Consider the following 18,650-nt stretch of genomic DNA (forward strand, 5'->3'; position numbering starts at 1 on the left):
TTTTTTTGTCCAGATTTCTTTAGATAGTCTGTAGTGTCCTGGAACTTGCTCAATAGACCAGGATGGCCTCAAACTCAGATGTGCCTGCCTCTACTAAGTGCTGGGATTAAAGGCTCGTGTCACCACTGACCACCAGAATGGTTTCTTAGAGCTTTAATATAAAAGGCTCACTTTTATATTAATTTTATAACTCCTACTCTCTTCTGTGTTGACTAATTACCAAACTTTTAAAGCCGAAGATAATACAATACTATGTATATTAGTTGTGTGAGAAGTTGTTATACCATACGTATGTTAATTTATTTATAAAATTTCTTTTTATAACATATTGGCTTTTTAAAAAGGAACTTTTCTTGTTCCATAGGATCTACCTCAGACCCAGGAAGTATAAGCAGTTCTGGATTATTTCATACCTTATGTGCGTCATCTGTTGACTCACAACAACCATCCAAATCCAAAAATTCATGGTATATTGATGAAGGTAATCTATAATTTTAGTCCTCTTTATAATGGTACCCTCTGTTTAATATGTAAGGGGAAGTGACTTTTTCGTCAATATTTGTTAATTTTGGAAACAGTGAATAGATCATAGCTAATATGACAATATTGCTGAACTAAAATATTAAACATAGTTTGAACTACACTGTTATTAGTGTTGAGGATACATTTGAAATATGTTATTAGTCTGGGTTTTGTTTTGCTTTGTTTTTTTTTAACCCGAGACTGAGTTTCTCTGTATAAAAAGTCCTTGCTTTCCTAGAACTAGCTCTGTTGACCAGACTGGCCTCGAACTCACAGAGACTCACCTGCTTCTGGTTCCTGAGTGTTGAGATTAAAAGTGTACACCACTATGCCCAGCAGTTTTTTCTTATGTCTTAATACATCTGCTTAGGATCAACTTTTTCTAGAAATGAAGTGACTCATTTAAAGTCTTGCCTATCTTACTTTCTTTAAAACACACTAACTTTCCTTGTTTCCTAGATATCATTCTCCTTTCATGTATTTATTTCCTTCATCTGTGCAGGTTAATTACCTGGAAATCCTTCTAGTTCCTCCAGTTCAATGGTCTGGCTCACTGCTCTTCACCTCTTAAACTGAAACCTTTCCTTGTGCTGTACTCACTCACTCTCTTAGGTTAGGTTAAGTGTCCCTGATGTGGTTTTGGTTATTTGCCTGTATTTTCTGTAAGTTCCTAGTGCTTCTACACTGCTTTGTATTCAGTAGATTCAGTAAACTAAATGAAAATATAGTGTTCTAAGTCTCTATGATGACTGCTTATGACATGGATTCAGTTATAAGCTAAAACACACAGTAAAATCTACAGTTGCATACTCTAGATTACATATATACTTACACAGAAAGTGACCTGAGTGGGTATTTGCCACATCTGATTCTCGCCCTGAGTGGGGTTTTGTGAGCATAGGCAACATGACCTGCCTCTCTCTAGAATTCATTCATCCTGGGCCGGAGAGATGGCTCAGAGATTAAGAGCACTGACTGTTCTTCCAGAGGTAATTTAGAATTATTATTTAATTTTTATATCTCTTCATACTAATTTCTAACTTAATTATATAATGGGAAAGAATATAATCCATGTGATACTGACTAGACTTAGATGACCAATGCCAGATTACTGAGACAGGAAACTGTGGAGGTCGAGAAGAGGAGCAAGAACATTATTCAGAGCCAATGAATTTACAGTGCTTTCAAGCAGACTTGGAAAGGGATCATGTGATCAGTTAGACTAGAACTTTGTATTGTTTTTAGAAGATGCAGTCATATTTAATGTTCTTGAACAGCCTTTTCTAATTAAGGACATTTTTTCATAGTTGCAGAAGACCCTGCAAAGTCACTTACAGAGCTGTCTCCAGACTTTGGACATTCATCACCTCCACCACAACCTCCTTCCATGAACTCCTTATCCAGCGAGAACAGATTCCACTCTCTACCGTTCAGCCTGACCAAGATGCCCAATACTAACGGCAGCATTGCTCACAGCCCACTGTCACTGTCAGTGCAGTCTGTGACCGGCGAGATGAACAGCACGCCTGTCCAGGAGAGTCCACCTTTGCCCATTTCTTCTGTTAATGCATACGGCCTAGAGGTGGGCTCACTGGCTGAAGTGAAAGAGAATCCCCCGTTCTATGGGGTTATCCGTTGGATTGGCCAGCCGCCTGGGCTCAGTGACGTGCTAGCTGGGCTGGAACTGGTAATTTATTTTGGCTTGAAATCTACAACTTTTCTTCATGGGTTTTAAAACTAGGTTTTCCTCTATTAGATAATTTCTTGGCAAGTTATTTTTTCTCAAAAAAAATCCAGTAGTAGAGGAAATATAGTATTGCTTACCTTCACCCTTTGCATTGCTAAGGCTTCTCACCCACTTATTCCTCATGTTTGTTTGTGATCAAGGAATAGATTGATTTTTAGGCTAGAACATGTAGTCTCCACATACAAACAGAATGCAGCAAAGAAAGCAGTTCAGTGACCAGTTTTCCTTCTTATTCTTTAGCCTCCTCCCATTGCAGTCAGTTCAGGGATATGACTGACTTTAAAATTAATCATGTTTGGAGTCTTTGGGAGAAGGGAAGGTTTTATTTTTGGCTCTAAAAAAGTATATTGTGTGATATTTCATAACCAGGAGGGAGAACTTGAATAAATTTAGCCATTACCTAAATATAGTTTTTAACTTTTTTTCACTTGTCTTCTTGCTGGTGAGGAACTAGGTAATTTATCTACTCCTGCCCATTGTTAATACTTTTGAAATGGCTCAGGGAAACTCAGTAAACCAAGGAAGCTCTAAGCATGTATTTTGAAAGGAAATGCATCAAATACTTCCCGGAGGGCTAAAGAATTATTTTCTTAAACCACCAGCTGAGGGCCAAAGCACCAGTTAGTCAGTCCCTTTTCCTTCGTGCTGATCTGTTCAGAAAAGATTTGAAAAAGAAATTCAGAAAAAGTGAAAACTCCACAGCTCTTCCCGGTGTAACACATACCAAAACCTTTCTTTTTCAGGAGGATGAATGTGCGGGCTGTACAGATGGCACGTTCAGGGGCACGCGCTATTTCACCTGCGACTTGAAGAAGGCCCTGTTCGTGAAACTTAACAGCTGCAGACCCGACTCTAGGTTTGAGTTCCTGGAGCCTGTTTACAATCAGATTGAAAGGTGTAATTCTTTAGGTAATTGGATACTTTTAATTTATTTACCCATCTGGAATGACTGTTTCTTGCTACTTTTTAGCATCTGAGGGTGACAGTGTTTAAATGTTTTATTTACTTGCCAGTGTTCATCAAGTTTCGAAGTTGGAAAAGATTCTTACTTGGTGCATAAGAGAGTTGTCCTAAGAGGAGATATGTTGAAAGAAGAGTTAGGAAAAGTGTTTAGGGTCTAAAGACTGAAAGACGGTGTTTTTTCTTCTCTTTTATTGATTATAGACATTAAATTTTTGGCAGTGTGGGTGGTAGAAATGAAAATGTGGTCCCTTTAGCAATAACTTGCCCCTCCGCATCTTTTTAAGTACCTCATTTCGGATGTCCTTATGAAGAAATCTGATACAGTCTGGGGATGCAGTTGGCTTGACAGATGGAGGACAATTCTTTTCATTGTCACTAGCTTGCTGATGCTGGCCTTTCCCTTAACAATAGTGAGAGTCAAGCAGGGGAAAATAGGGAAAACATCTTCATGAAAAACATTTTTCTTAATGTTGAAGAATATTTTGGAAACTTGTTTTTTTTTTATACTTGAAAATGAAACATTTTGGACAAGTAACAAAATATGCTTTGACAGATGCTTAATTGACTTAATTTTCTAAACTCTATATGACAGGAATGATGTTGAAAGTGAATAATCACATTTTTATAAGTCCAGATAAATATCAGTTAACTAAAGTAAAAAAATGCAGAGGATGCCAAAATATACTTTAAATGATATATATGTACATGCATATGAATATATACGGTCATGATTTAAAAGAATTATTTTTATTTTTTATCTTTTCAGCATTTGGAGGCTACTTAAGTGAAGTAGTAGACGAAAATACTCCACCAAAGATGGAAAAAGAAGGTTTAAAGATAATGATTGGAAAGAAGAAAGGCATCCAGGGCCATTACAATTCTTGTTACTTGGACTCAACTCTATTCTGGTAAGTTCCTATTTTCTGCAGTAAGTGTAAATAGTGCTGTGTGGGGGAGAGGGGAGACAGGTATGTGTGTGTGTGTATATGAAAGAAGGTGCCAGATGCCTTTGATGTAGAGAAACTGACAGTTAGGAAAGATCATGAGATTTGGTCCTGAGTGACTAAAGAATTTCATATCCTATTCCTAGATCCAAAGCACTAATATAAAAATACTGCAGTGAATAATGAGTGAACAGATACTTTGAGGACATCTGCCTTCAGTGTAGATGATGGCACTTGTGCCAAGTAACCTGCAGCAAGCTATTGGCATTGCGTGCTGCATGTGTTCTGGAATATCGAGATGATCATAAAAATTCTTAATATTAAAAATTACTTTCCATGGGATCACTGTTGCCCTCCTTTGTGTAGTTTTCCCTAAAGTGGATCAAGTTGAACAGCAAGGATCATTAGGCTATGAAGATTGAATCTGTAGCCGTAAGGGTTGTGCACTGCCAGTTAAGTGGATCTGCCACTCCGTAGGCTGTGCCACAAGAGTTAGGAAGTTAGTATGGAAGTTAGGATTTTAAAGGAGAGAGCAGAATAAAGGTGGGTCTTTTCATTGGTGGAATACTTTTGATTAAACAAGCAAGCAAGCATTGCTATAATATTCCTTAGATTTGCTGATAAAAATTTATTTTAACTAAATTGATTTTCTTTGATGCCAGCAAATTTTTATTGCTAATCACTCACAAGTTATTATAAGGAAATGCCTATCTTATGATAATGAGATGAATTTGTCCTGACTAGTCTGATCTGGTCTTGACCAGTCTCTGACTTTCTCCCTATGTTGTCTGTGTGTGTGTGACTGATTTCCAGGCCTCTCTTCATTTATGTAAACCAGCTTCTTTCATAATGTTCTCTGGCGTGTTTTCAACCTTCACGTGTATGGTGCAGTCTTGGTGTTTCTGGTCCTGATCTGCAGGGTCTCCGGGTACTGAGCACAGGGCCTGTGTGGTCTGTCCATGAGTTCTTAGACCAGTGGTATCCCTTTGCCTCTTTCTACACCTTTAAGAATCTTTCTCAAATATTATTGTTTTTATAACATGAGGAAAATATTCTTTTATTTTGCAGCTTATTTGCTTTTAGTTCTGTCCTGGATACGGTTTTGATCAGACCCAAAGAAAAAACTGATATAGAGTATTATAGTGAGACCCAGGAGCTACTGAGGACAGCAATAGTTAATCCTCTGAGAATGTAAGTAGAAGACATGTGTTTTGTCTTTAGTTGGTGTTCTGTTTACTGTTTTCTTGTATAGTAATTAATTTATGCTCTGGACTCATGTAGTAAAAAAAAAAGAAGTTAGTTCTCATGGAATACTGACTTTTTAAAACCTTTATGTTTCGTCCTCTGTTTATGTGTTGTTTATTCTGGGCAGTGCATTCTGTAAAATGATGGGATTCATTTGGAGTCATGCACTACAAGGTAGCAATGACATTGCACTAGAATCAAGTGAGGTATATTAAAGTGACATGGTATTTTGTTTGTTTAAAAGAATTTATTTGGGTCTTCTTTTACTCCTTTCCTAAGGTAGTTGTAAATGTGCAGAAGACCATGTAGGAAGACTTTGATGCATGATGGTGATGTGTGATGACTTCACAAGGCGTTTATGTGATGAAGAGTTAGGTTAGCCAGTGATCAGGAAACAGATAGCTCAGGGACATAGAGAACAAACTATGCAATTTAAAGTCCAACTGTGATCAATTTAAACTTTGTGATACACTTTTCTTAACAGTGAAAATAAAGATTAACATAATATATTTAAAATAACAAAATATGAAACTATAAGGAGTATTCCAAATTGCGTACTGTGTCATCTAGCTAAGAAAGTAAATTAAAAGTGAAACAAATTTCTCTAGATACTTGTTTGCCTTACTTTTCTAATCATCTTATCCTTTAATTATGTGCTTTGATTTTAATATTAATTATTTTGTCTTACACAAATTTTAAACTCCCCGATTTTTCTTTCCCTATGTAAATGACACTAGAACAGCACAGGTCAAATCTTAACTACAAGGCACATTGTCACACCCTTCCTTCTTTTGAAAATACTGTCAATCCATCAGGAAACGTTTTTTGCATATGATTGCCCAACTAGTCCAGAATCATAGTTATTCTAATTTTGTCACCAGTCTATAGAAAACACTTGCTGCATGGCCTATGAGACCAAGGTGCATCTTTTCAGGCATGGTGGGATATACCTGTAATCCCAGCACTTGATAGCTCAAGAGGCTAAGGCAAGATCAGTAGCTCAGAAATTTGAGATATATTTCTTGTGTCTGCAAATGTCATATCTGTTGTTGGGACAGAGGTTTTGCTTTCTGTATTGGAAGCGCCCACACACAGAGATCATGTTTTGTTTATTTGTTTTTTTGTTGTTGTTAGGTTTCTTTAATCTCCTTTTGTATTTTTGGTGCCCTACATATAGCATTATACAAGTGGTAGGTGTTTAGTGTTTGCTGATTGCAAAGAGCTACCAAGTAAGTGGATAGTCGCTCTAAAAAGCAGGTACACAGTATGATTAGCTGGCTCTGACTTGTTCTTGTAAGCCCATGGTCTCCTATAGTCAAACAAAGAGAATGTCATAATTATGTTGACTGTTTGATTTCAGACTCTAGATTTTTAGTATCTCATCAGTTCCCTTTTCCATGTCTCTTATCCTGTGTATAAGAAGGGCTTTCTCAAATTTGGATATCCTATTTTATAAAATAAGTGTTTTAATATAATAAGCAAATGCCATTTAGAAATTGCTTTACCCAGGCTTCATAAAAAGTTCAGAATTGTATTAGTACATGGTAGTTATTTTTAAGGTGTTTACTAGTATCTGGAAATAATTCTGATTCTCAGACTTTCACTTTTCAAACTTCTGTAGAAGCCTACAGCTGTTTCTTAAAAATAAATGCCTTGTCTATTGTTTTTGTAACATGTTAGAATTGATGAAAAGTACTTGATTATTAAGATGTGCCAGTGTCAGTTAATTCATTTTTATCAACAGATATGGATATGTGAGTGCCACAAAAACTATGAAACTGAGGAAAATATTTGAAAAAGTTGATGCTTTGTCAGGATTTACCTGCGAAGAAAAAGGTGACTCTTTTAATTTATAATATATGCATTGAAAATAACTTGAAAGTTTATCATCTAGTAATATGCTAAATTATTTCCTGAAACATACCTATTTAGTTTAGATGATTAAATTTAAGTTAGAATTATTTGAGAGGGCTAGGAGTATACTCAGTGGTGGAGTATGTAAGAGGCCTTGGGTTTGATTCCCAGCACTGTAAAAATATGAAAAGTTTCTTTTCTATGTGACATGCATATTTCTCCTGATTTTGTGATTCTTCTGAAGTGATGTGATGTGGAAGAAGTCTTTAAGAGGCCAGCCGGCTGGCTCTAGAGAAGATGACCAAGTAAAGAGCTGTCCTTGTCCCCAGCAGTGCTGTTCGGAGCTGCTTCTCTTTCTGTGATAGAGAGCGTCCCCAGCACTCAGTTTCTCACTGTGCTCCCTGTTGAAAGGGGCTGTGGAGCAGTTGGCCAGCACTTCTGTCTGCTCACAACTGAAGAATTTGCTCAGATTCAACTCCTGAATTAGTTTGTTAACTATATATTATAACCAGCTGTGGCATTTATATACATGGCTATTACTAAAATAGAAGAAAAAATAGGACATATACCAGGTATATTATACTGAAATTCCCAAAAGACATAAAAATGATTTCACTGTGTGTGAATGAGTATATTCTGTTAAATAGGGCACCATGACAACAAATGAAAAAGTAATATTTTATTATAAGTTTTCCCTTGTCAGGAGAACCTGAAAGAGCTAAACTTTTAGTTAATATGTCTCTCTTAAAGAATAGAATGGTTTTTAAATTTTCTCTGTGATTCACTTAGGTTTTTTTTTGTTTTGTTTTCTCCTAGATCCTGAAGAATTTCTAACTATCCTGTTTCATGATATTTTAAGGGTTGAGCCATTGTTAAAAATAAGGTAGGTCTCAAGCTGTCTAGAAGCATTTCAGAAATAGACCTTCTTTTACACTGCCATTGCCCAGTAGCTAAATGTTGCTAGCATAGATGTGGGTTTCACTAGCTGCTGTCCTCTCTCTGAGCTACACTTAACTTCCAGGGCACAAGTGAACCTGTCCTTTTAATTAGCCGTAGTGACAGATGTGCCCACAATTCAATTACTTATGAAATTGCATGTTAATATTTTTGAAAGTTCAGTTAGTGAACTTTAGAAAGGAATCTTATTCTAACTGAATTTAAAAAAAAGAAAGAAAAAACAGGGAGAGCATTGTTTGTGGCTTCCCATAACTTATAGTTAGCCTTAAGTTAGCTCTTTCATTCTCAGTTTAGATCTTCCTTCTCCCCATGTTGAAAGAATACCTGAGTTTACTGCGATATAGTTCTTAGTGGGATGTTTGAAATGTCTGTGCTTCCCAGGTCATTTGAATGGTGGGTCCCTCTTGATTTCAGTCTTGGTTTCTCTGGTGAAAATCTTAGGAGTGTGCTGCCTACTTCCTTAAGAACCCACACTGATGAGTTCTCTTTCCTCTTGTGTCTAAGCAATGCAGTTTGAACCAGGGTTAAACTGATTGTGGGAGCAAGGAAAGTATCACAGTTAAAGTTTGGTTCTCTTCAGAAATCTCTAACTAGTGAACTGGCATGATGCATAAGCATTGGGTGTACATACTTATTAGCAAGTCCAAGTTGGGAATCGCTTTCTATGTACCTAGAAAATCCTAGAGAATTATTTACAAAGATTTAAGAAAAGAATTTATTATAGTCTAGCCATGTAAAAATTAATCATGGAAAATCAACAACATTTTTTTATTCCTTCAAGCATATAGAAAAAGGAATATTTTATGTTTAAGAAAGAAAAATAAGCAATCATTGTTTTCAAAGATAGAGTTAAAAAAGATTTATGCTGAGCTACAAGGCAGATTTGATTAATTAGTGAGAAAGAGTAAATAATTAAATATGTTAATATTTTAGTTTGTTTTATTCTTTTGATGATTTTTACATTCCAACTCCAGTTTCCCCTCCTTCCTCTCTTCCTAGTCCTTTCCTCCCACCTTCTCCCTCTTCCCTCATCCTCTCCTCCTTCATTTCTATTCAGAAAAGGGCAGGCTTCCCATCTCCATAAAGGAAACATGGAACATCAAGTTGCATATCAAGACTAGACACCTCCCTTGTATTAAGGCTGGAAAAGGCAATCCAATAGAGTTCCCAAAACTGGCAGAAGAGTTAGAGACAGCCCCTACTCCCACTGATAGGAATGTATATTGACAGAATCTTAATCTATTGTCTTTACTTTTTCTAAAAACTCAAAACAATGATTTTAGAGTTTTCTACAAAATGAAGTGGGTAAAAATGTTGGCGGGTTCTTTTATTTAAAAAAAGAATTCTACTGTAACTTGTAAAGGCAAAGCAATAAACATTAAAACAGTATATAATTAGAAGTGTTTATCAGTAGACTTGAGTAGAAAACTCAATAGCATTGAAAGAAAAAAATAGCATGATATAGGATATATGGTAGTTAGTTTGGGAAGAAAAGGTCGGGTTTTTTGAGGTTGGTTTCTTTTTCTTTTCTTTTTTTTTCTTCTTAGTTTTGTTGTGAGATAAACCTCTAAACATATCTGTAAAAAGTTTTCTGATTGGGTTGAGGCTGAGAGTGTGAGGTGCAGTTGTAGTGGGACTGTACCTCAGCCGGTGTCCCTGCCTCTGCAAGGGAAGCAGATGGAGATGAATGCAGGTGCTCAGCTCACTTTCTCCTTCTCATTCTGGGGCCCAAACTTGTGAAATTGTGCTGCCCACATTTAGGGTGGATCTTCTCACCTCAACCCAATCAGAAAACTTTTTACAGTTATGTTTAGAGGTTTATCTCATAGATGATCCCAGATCCTGTCAAGTTAACAATGTTAACATCACAAGACCACTTATTGTCAACTTGATACCCAAATATGTCATTTAAAAATACATTTAATTTTATTTTTAATTGTGTGTATGAGTTCAGTGCCAACAGAGGCCAGAAGAGGATGTCAGATTTCCTTAAGCTGGAGTTACAGGCAGTTGCGAACTACCTGTTGTGGGTTCTGGGGACTGAGCTTTGGTCCTCTGTAAGGGCAGTGTCCTGTCTTAACCTCTTGATAGCTGAGACATTTCCTACCACTTTTGGTTATGAGCCTTAGTTTTTTATTTTTTTTTTTTAATGGCTGAACTCTCTCTCTCTCTTAGGCCCCAAGTTTTTTTAGACAGGATTTCTTTGTGTAACAGTCTTGGCTACTGGCTGTCCTGGAATTCACTTTGTAGACCAGACTGACCTCAAACTCATAGAGATCCACTTGCCTCTGTCTCCTGAGTGCTCAAATTAAGTGCATGATTCACCACACCCGAATTAAACATATGATTTTAAAGCTATTACTTTCTACTCTTTGTCCCGATAGGTTCTTGGTCATCTTTAATGCAGAATACATTCATTCTAACTTCAGAAGTTTCCATAATTTTTAATGTTCCAACACTGTTCAAAAATAGTCTTTTTAACCATGAGTTCCTGAAAAACCAATAAACAAGTTTTATACTTCCAGCTTACAGTGGCACAGGGTTGGTTCTCATCCCAAAAGAAAGGAGTTGGGGGCAAAGCAAGCAAAGAATGGTCAGACCAAAGCAAGAGTAACAAGAGCATCAAGGCAGAAGTCACAAGCTTCACAAGCTCATCATGGAGCTGCAGGATTTTGGAATGAGTTTAGGACCTCAGGACTCACCTATTATGGTCCAAACCACACCAATCCATGAATGTTTTTATATTCATGTTTGTAAAATGTCAATATCCACTTTTTAAAATTTATCAAATTTGTATTCTTGTGCCCTTGGATTGTCCGTGGTGGAAAATACAACCCAACTAGCATGGCTTGGTACAGTTTCATAACTTGGTTATGATTCTGTAGGTTTCCAAACTTCTAAAACACTAGCCGTGGGGGTATTTAATTATTTTTATCATTTTTTAAAATTTTTATAAACCCCATATTGTATATTGAGTATGTTTCCCCTGTACCTCCATACTTTCTATCCCTTTCCATGTCTCCCTCCTCATAGTTCCTTTGTTCCTTAGGCAGCATCATGTCTACTTTAATGTCATATACAAATTAATGCTTTTTGTCTCTCTGTAGAAGATCGAGGAGCCATAAATGGGAGAAAACATTCTCTTTATGGAACTGGTTGAATATGTTTAGTATGTTTATTTCCAATTGTATCCATTTTTTATACTGACATACTTTGTTCTTTATGGTTAAAAGGACTCACCTGTGCATATGATTTGAGGAGTGATTTTTGTTGTTTTGTTTTTCGTTTTAGGATGTTTGATTTTTTGAGACAGGTTTCTCTATATAGCTGTGACTGTCCTGAAACTTGCTTTGTAGATCAGGCTGGCCTCGAACTTACAGAGATCCACCTGCCTCTGTCTCCTGAGTGCTGGGATTAAAAGTGTGCACCACCATGCCTGGACCTGGAAGTGAGTTTTGAATGGCTGTTGTTCCTCCCAGTTTTCTGCTACAGTGTTAGGACACTATGTATCTCTTCCTCCATTAACTAGCTGCCATGCCTCCTCCTGGCCATCCTTGATTTTTCTGGGTGTGATTTTTTTTTACCTCTGTTATTTTTGTTTTCCCTTCTATGCTATTTTTAACTATGAATGTTTTCTATGACTTTTTTCTATGAGTTTTTCTATGATTTTTTGTAGTCATCAACAACCAATTAAGATGTTATTCTAGAATAACTGCTAGTTTCTTGAATTATAATCTGTTCTTATTAGCTTTGAGTTCTCAAGAGTGCTGTAGCTAGTTACCAGATTTTATGTTTTGTAAATTCAGGACATAATTTGCTTGGGGCACCTGAAGATCACAATAGGCTGCTCCCTGAATTACAGAAGTTTTGTGATAAGAACTGCTGATAGTTTTTTTCTTCTAAAACTCTTGAAATCTAGACATACATTTAAATAATCTGATTCTAAACCCAGACACTTGGCTAAAAAAGATAAGCGGTAAGCTGAAAGATGAAAAACAATTTCCTCAGTAGAGTTAGTTTTAATGGTTACTAGTAAGCTGGTAAGGGAAGGGAGATGTTGGACACCTCATGTTTCACCGTAACCATTTACCTGGTGTTTGTCAAGATGGTGGGTGAGCATCTAAAGAGCTGCTGGTAGCTGAAAGCCTAGAGGATAGTTGTTAGGGTTCCTGGGAGTCACACCTTGCCCTGCTTTGACTTGCTAGAAAATTATCCCTCCCTCCCTCCCAGGGCTTTTATATTAGGAAGTAAAGAAGTTTGATTTAGAAGGTCTAAGAGTCCGTCACTGAGGCATTGTAGCATTTGCTCTAGTCAGTAAAAGCAGTGCTCACATCTGTCTGTAAGTTCAGTTCCTGGGGACCTGACATCCGTGGTAAAACACCAATGTACATAAAATAAAAATTAATTTTTTTAAAAAAGTAGCTGCTACTTTCTAGATTTGGAGGGAGAAGAACTGATTATTGTTCATATAGTGTTTCTTGTCTGGAATATTATTCTTCATTTTTCTTGTGATGGCAAGAGAACTTTCGAATAATTTATAAAGAAGGCAGGAGAAATAATTTATGAGATCTTATGCATAAGCACATTTAATTATCTCTCTGAATCATTGTCTTTCACCTGGTGTGTGGACAATCTAAAGCTGGACATGAGCATTATGATGCTGTGTCCTCAGGTCTGTCAGACGCTTCATACTCGATTCAGGCATTTGGTAGATGGCTTATATGCATTTCTTCCTGTGTGCTCCCAGATCAGCAGGTCAGAAAGTCCAAGACTGCAACTTCTATCAGATCTTTGTGGAAAAAAATGAGAAAATTGGTGTTCCTACAGTTCAACAGTTACTAGAATGGTCTTTTATCAACAGTAACCTTAAATTTGCAGAGGTTAGTGATTCTAACTGGACTTGTACTACTACTTTATTTTGTTTCTAATCAATGCTAGATATTAAACTCAGGCCTTTTGTACACACTACCCCAAGTGATGCCCCACTGAACCACACCTAACTGTCACTGTGCTTTAACCAAGAATAGTTTGAAGAAATAGTTAAGAAGACACTTTTTTTGTTTTTTTAAAAAAAAAAGGTATTCTAACTTTGTTCTTTTTAAAGATAGCCGCTTAGCTGAAGTTGGAATGTTTTGGATTTGGGTTGCAAGGGGAACAAAAGCTAATTTTTAAGTTTATAGTAGCTTAATGCAAAGATATGTGTGCATACATGTTTATGTTTTCAGTTGTCATTTTTCCCATGCATAGTATCTAAACATGTCAAAGGTAATGTTATTTTTTCTCCCTCTGTTAAGAGATAAAATACCAATAAATTCTTGTGTATGGGTTTGCTAATGAATGCAATAGAAATGTCTCTTTGACTGTCAGAATGTGTGATCTCTGCAGTGCATGCCGTGGTCTGTTTTATCATGTTCGTCTCTGGGGGAGTCTGGAAAATCTGTAGCTTATTGCTGCTCTGCATCCACACTGCACATTCACAAGTGGGCTCTGCTTCATGGGCCAACAGCCCTGCTGAAACCACTACTGGGTTTGACAGCTATGACTATTGCAGTTTCATAGGGAACCTCGTTAGTACAGGGGTTAGGACTCAAGGCTTTGGACATGCTAAGTAAGCGCTATATTGAGCTAAGTCCCCAGCTCCTTAGGACTTTGGTTTCTAAAACGATGTGTCTTTTTTTTTTCTTTTTTTAGGCACCATCATGCTTGCTTATTCAGATGCCTCGTTTTGGAAGAGACTTCAAAATGTTCAAAAAAATTTTCCCTTCTCTAGAATTAAATATAACGGATTTGCTTGAAGACAGTAAGTATATAGTCCTTTCTTTGTTTTTTGTTTTGTTTTGTTTTAGAAATAATTGGCTTGGACTTTTCATTAGTTATGGGTAATGGGTATAGTACTTCTGACAGGTAATTCAGTATTTGAAGAGCTTAGACATACTAACTCAATAATTTGACTGCTAGAATTTATTCTAAAAAAAGAGGTAAAAATAAATAATTTAAATGCAAATTTATTTACTATCTGACAAGAAATTAGAGACAAGAAATGTTAATAAGAGGGAAGTGGTTAACTGGATTATATGTCTAAACAATAGACCTATGTGAAAACAGTGTGTGGTAGTTATAGTGGAAGGGAAAGCATCGAGAGGCTAGATGAGAGAAGCTTGAGATACACATGTACCTGGGTGCACATACTTATATAAATATTCAGACATAAAATTGTTACAGAAAGTTCATAATGGCAGTGATTGTTACTTACTGACTTAAGATCATATGTGCTATTAGTCTTCAATACTTACTTTATATCTTTGAACATTTCATGACCAGAAGAACAATTCTAGAATAGGTTAACAAAAATGGCTATATGAAAAAAAAGTCCTTAAAAAATACTACAGATACAAAAAAAATCCAAATGAAATTTTAAGAGGGTCAGAAAGGACAAGGCCTTTCTTCTCCCCAACCCCTAAGCATTCTTGTTTTCAAAGTATAGCTTTTACTTTTATCGACAGAATGTCTTTTAAAAAGGCTTCTTCCTTCCCTCTTTGCGTAGCTCCCAGGGAGTGTCGCATCTGTGGAGGACTCGCAATATTCGAGTGCAGAGACTGCTATGAAGACCCCGACATCATAGTAGGGAAGATCAAGCAGTTCTGTAAGACCTGCTGCACTCAGGTAATCCACACTCACTGCACCAGTCAGAGACAAAGGGCATTTTAAACATTCACAGTAAATGTTATTGCTCATGTCTCTTCTGCCTGTGTGTGTGTGTGTGTGTGTGTGTGTGTGTGTGTGTGTAGAACTTGGCTGTGGTGGTCAATGAAAGTGATTAGAGTCTGCCCTTGAAACATGGCATTTCGCTCACTTGTATTTTCTTCATGGTCCATTTTAGGTTCACCTCCATCCGAAAAGAATGAATCATACCTATCACCCAGTATCACTTCCCAAAGACTTGACTGACTGGGACTGGAGACACGGCCGCATCCCCTGCCAGAAGATGGAGTTATTTGCTGTTCTCTGCATAGAAACGAGCCACTATGTTGCTTTTGTGAAGTATGGGAAGGATGATTCAGCCTGGCTCTTCTTTGACAGCATGGCTGATCGAGATGGTATTTAAAACTTGTCTTTTGGAGGGAGATGCTTCCTAGTGAGAGCACGTGTTTGTGGTAATAGGGTATTTTGTGAGCAGATTCTTGAAAGGATACCACAGTGTGATGGACTTTATTCTTCAAAGGGTATTACTAATTCTGCTCCTCAAACTAAGGAGCGATAATGTTGTGCCATCTTGGTCCTTATGTGGGTTTGTTAAAGAATCCTAGCCATAATCCCAGACTTGGGAAGTAGAGGATTGTGAATCAGAGGTCAGTTTGTATTGCATAGTGAGAACCTGTTTCAATTTGTCCCACCTCAAAAGAAAAAAAATCCTAAAATTTATTTAGAGCTGATTTTACCTTCTTCTTCTTTGCATTTTTATATACAGTAGAGTAGCCATTTATTGAGGACATAAATGCCAAACTGTGGAAATCCTTTGGTCATGGAAATCATGCCTGTTTTTCTATTGTCTAAGCTAATATTAAAGGTGGTGAAGGTTGCATGGTTTGTATTTAACTCAGTCTTCCTGATCTCATGCATTTTATTTCAGAAAGAAACCTTTACTCATTGGGATGTTTTTAGGAAGCTTAGTCATTACTTAGTACACACTTGAGTGACAGGGGTCTTGGTAGTAAGGTACTTGTCACAGTACCTGCCCATACCCCATTTACTCTACAGCTCTTCTTCCAAGCCCTAGTTCCCCAGGTCTTCAGGTGTAACACTTTAATAACCAGAGGCACCGAGTGATGGCTTCTTGACCAGAGGCCCAAGCTGTAGACCAACAGTTCTTCATTTCTGCATAGCTCTGATGCCTGAGGGCACAGACCATCCCTGTGTGTGCTTCACTCAGCATTAGCAGCATGACTTTTGGGAACGCACCTGGGAGAGCAAATCTGATCATCAGAGCACATGCGTGTTCTGATGATTAGTATCTAAATCAGCCGTGCTAGAGGTATGCAAGTATGTTCTTAAAACATAGGGAAACAGTAGCGCTCACAATTGGCTTCTTGTGGAAAAGAGTCAGGCTGCTAGTGTCTGGGAAGGACAGAAAAGTCTGAGGGGCCTAGAGTAGCAGCCTGCAAATCGGGACTGCAGCTTTTCCTAAGTGTGTGTCCTTTTACCAGGTTGTTTCTTTTTTTTTTTTTCACTTTTCTCTGCTTGAGCCCTCTCAGAAGCCAATAAAAGGAGACCATAAATCTAGAAACTGAAAGTCAAACAAAGTTTTGTTTGTTTGTTTGTTTTGTTTTGTTTTTGATTCTGGGAGTCAGTCTTCACTAAATTCTAGGATAGTAAAATTGTTCTGGTGGGACAGGCTGCCAAGAGGACTTAGAAATTTGCTGCCCTAATGAGAGCTCTCTCTCTCTCCCTAGGGGGTCAGAATGGCTTCAACATTCCACAAGTGACACCCTGCCCCGAAGTGGGAGAGTACTTGAAGATGTCTCTTGAAGAGCTGCACTCTTTGGATTCCAGAAAGATTCAAGGCCGTGCACGCAGACTTCTTTGTGATGCGTACATGTGCATGTACCAGAGTCCAACCATGAGCTTGTACAAATAACATGTCATCTGAAAGGGGCAGAGGCCAAGCACAAAGCTTAATACATGTTTGTTCCAGCTGGCACCCATTGCCGGCAATGGGTGTCTTTTGTGTTGATGGCCCTTTAGCAAAGGATTCCTGTGTTTTTAAACAAATTACTTTTATGTTCTTGAAGTATTTAATAAGCATTTTGCACTCTAGGAAGCATGTTTTGTTGGTTTTTTAAAAGTTTAAATGAAGTTTAGTTTAAATGAAGTTAAGTTTTGTTTTCTTTAAGTTTATTGAGTTTATTGCATTGATAATATAATATTTTTGGAAAGATACAATTTTAATTGTGACGTCTAAAATCTTGAAGTCCATTGAGGATGTAAGTAAATATTTCTTCTTATGGACCAATGATATCCTTCTCAGAGTAGATAGGTCATGAGACCTCTGTTTAAAAACAAGACTGCCCTCCTTGGGCTTGGTGATTCCGGCACCACTCCCAGTGCTTCACCAGGGAGATGGTTGTTTAGTTCCCTAATGCAGCTGGGATAGGCGGAGAAGATGCAATGGTGGAAACTGGTGAGCAGAAAGGGGCCGGAGGAGGCAGTGAGCCGCCCATCACAGCAGAGGGCAGGACTTGTGGAGGCAAACTTCTGTGGCTTTGGCCCTTGGCCCTCTTATCAAGATGTCAAAGTGTGACTTCCTGGTAAGGAATTAGGCTCCTGTGTGAGCTGTTGTCAGTTGTGTCAGGTGGGGGACTGGCTGCAGTTGTTGAGGGTCTATGTTTTGTCTTATTCTAGATCCTAAAGGGTTTCTCTTGGGCCCAAGCTGAGCGGCAGAGATGGTGAGGAATAGTGAACAGTGGGAATACTGGGGATAAACCCTTGCTGGTGGGTGGCCTTAAATGGCATTACTTTATCCTCAAGAGCACCGCAGGGTCCTGGCCACTGTCCTGGCAGTGCTGACAGTTTAGTGTCATCAGATTTTGGTCCTCATTTTCTTCCTAACGGATTTGAGGGAGAAGGGCTGTTGATGTAGGGCTGGTCCTTCCAGGCACCGTAGGCCTCTGCACAGTTCTCTAGTGCTTTTCAATACTGTCGATGTTCAATAATTATTCATTCTAAAGGGATTATGCACGAGACGTAGCTGTCTTTGGTTTTATATTATGAAATAGCCTTGTATTGTGGGGTGTTAACTCTGGAGAGTCGCCCTCATACTCAAAGTATTCATTAAAAAAAATATCCTGAGGTGGGGGTTCCTTGTACCTCCCACAGGACAGGGAACCCTGATTGCTTTTTGGGCTGGGGGGGGACTTAATTGGGGGAGGGGGGAAATTGCATTATAAAGATATATAATTAAAATCTCAACATTATAGATTCAAAGAGAACTTACATTAAAGAACATCAAATTGCTAATGATTTCAATGTTAGAGATAATTAAACTTATAAAGAAAAAAAATTAAAAAAAATAAAAATATCACAAGAGGGACAGATTGCAATTCTCAAAAAAAAAAAAAATCTCCTGATACTCCCTAGAGGTGTGTGGCTATTATCAGGCTGACCCAAAGGAACACATTTTGTATTCCATTTCCTTTACTGGTATCTTGTTAAAAATTTTTTGCCTGAAGAATATTCTTTTGTTTATGGAAACATGAATAACATTGTATAAAACAGTCCCTTTCTGTCAGAATGCTCCAATGTAGCCTTAATTTTGTTAAACGAGACAATTGAAGTGCTAATATGGAAAGAGATGTCCCATGTACCATTTCTGTATCATTAAAACACAGTTTTTATGGTTCTTTCTCTTTGATTTCTTTAGG

The 18,650-nt window shown here is 37.6% G+C and overlaps 1 protein-coding gene across 1 annotated transcript in view; it reads left to right on the forward strand.

Annotated features, from left to right (window-relative positions):
• The window catches only part of LOC142852251 (ubiquitin carboxyl-terminal hydrolase CYLD-like), an 81,969-nt gene extending 63,854 nt beyond the window's left edge, over positions 1–18,115 (forward strand). Inside the window, exons 9-17 of the mRNA XM_075976840.1 lie at positions 3,999–4,140; positions 5,245–5,367; positions 7,166–7,257; positions 8,092–8,158; positions 12,980–13,112; positions 13,924–14,032; positions 14,777–14,895; positions 15,113–15,329; positions 16,683–18,115. Of these exons, the coding sequence (XP_075832955.1) occupies positions 3,999–4,140; positions 5,245–5,367; positions 7,166–7,257; positions 8,092–8,158; positions 12,980–13,112; positions 13,924–14,032; positions 14,777–14,895; positions 15,113–15,329; positions 16,683–16,867 (1,187 nt within the window). The 3' untranslated portion in view covers positions 16,868–18,115. The remainder of the gene's footprint in view (positions 1–3,998; positions 4,141–5,244; positions 5,368–7,165; positions 7,258–8,091; positions 8,159–12,979; positions 13,113–13,923; positions 14,033–14,776; positions 14,896–15,112; positions 15,330–16,682) is intronic.
• Positions 18,116–18,650: the final 535 nt, after the last annotated feature.

This window comes from Microtus pennsylvanicus, chromosome 6 (assembly GCF_037038515.1).
Source record: "Microtus pennsylvanicus isolate mMicPen1 chromosome 6, mMicPen1.hap1, whole genome shotgun sequence".
Classification (NCBI taxonomy): Eukaryota; Metazoa; Chordata; class Mammalia; order Rodentia; family Cricetidae; genus Microtus; species Microtus pennsylvanicus.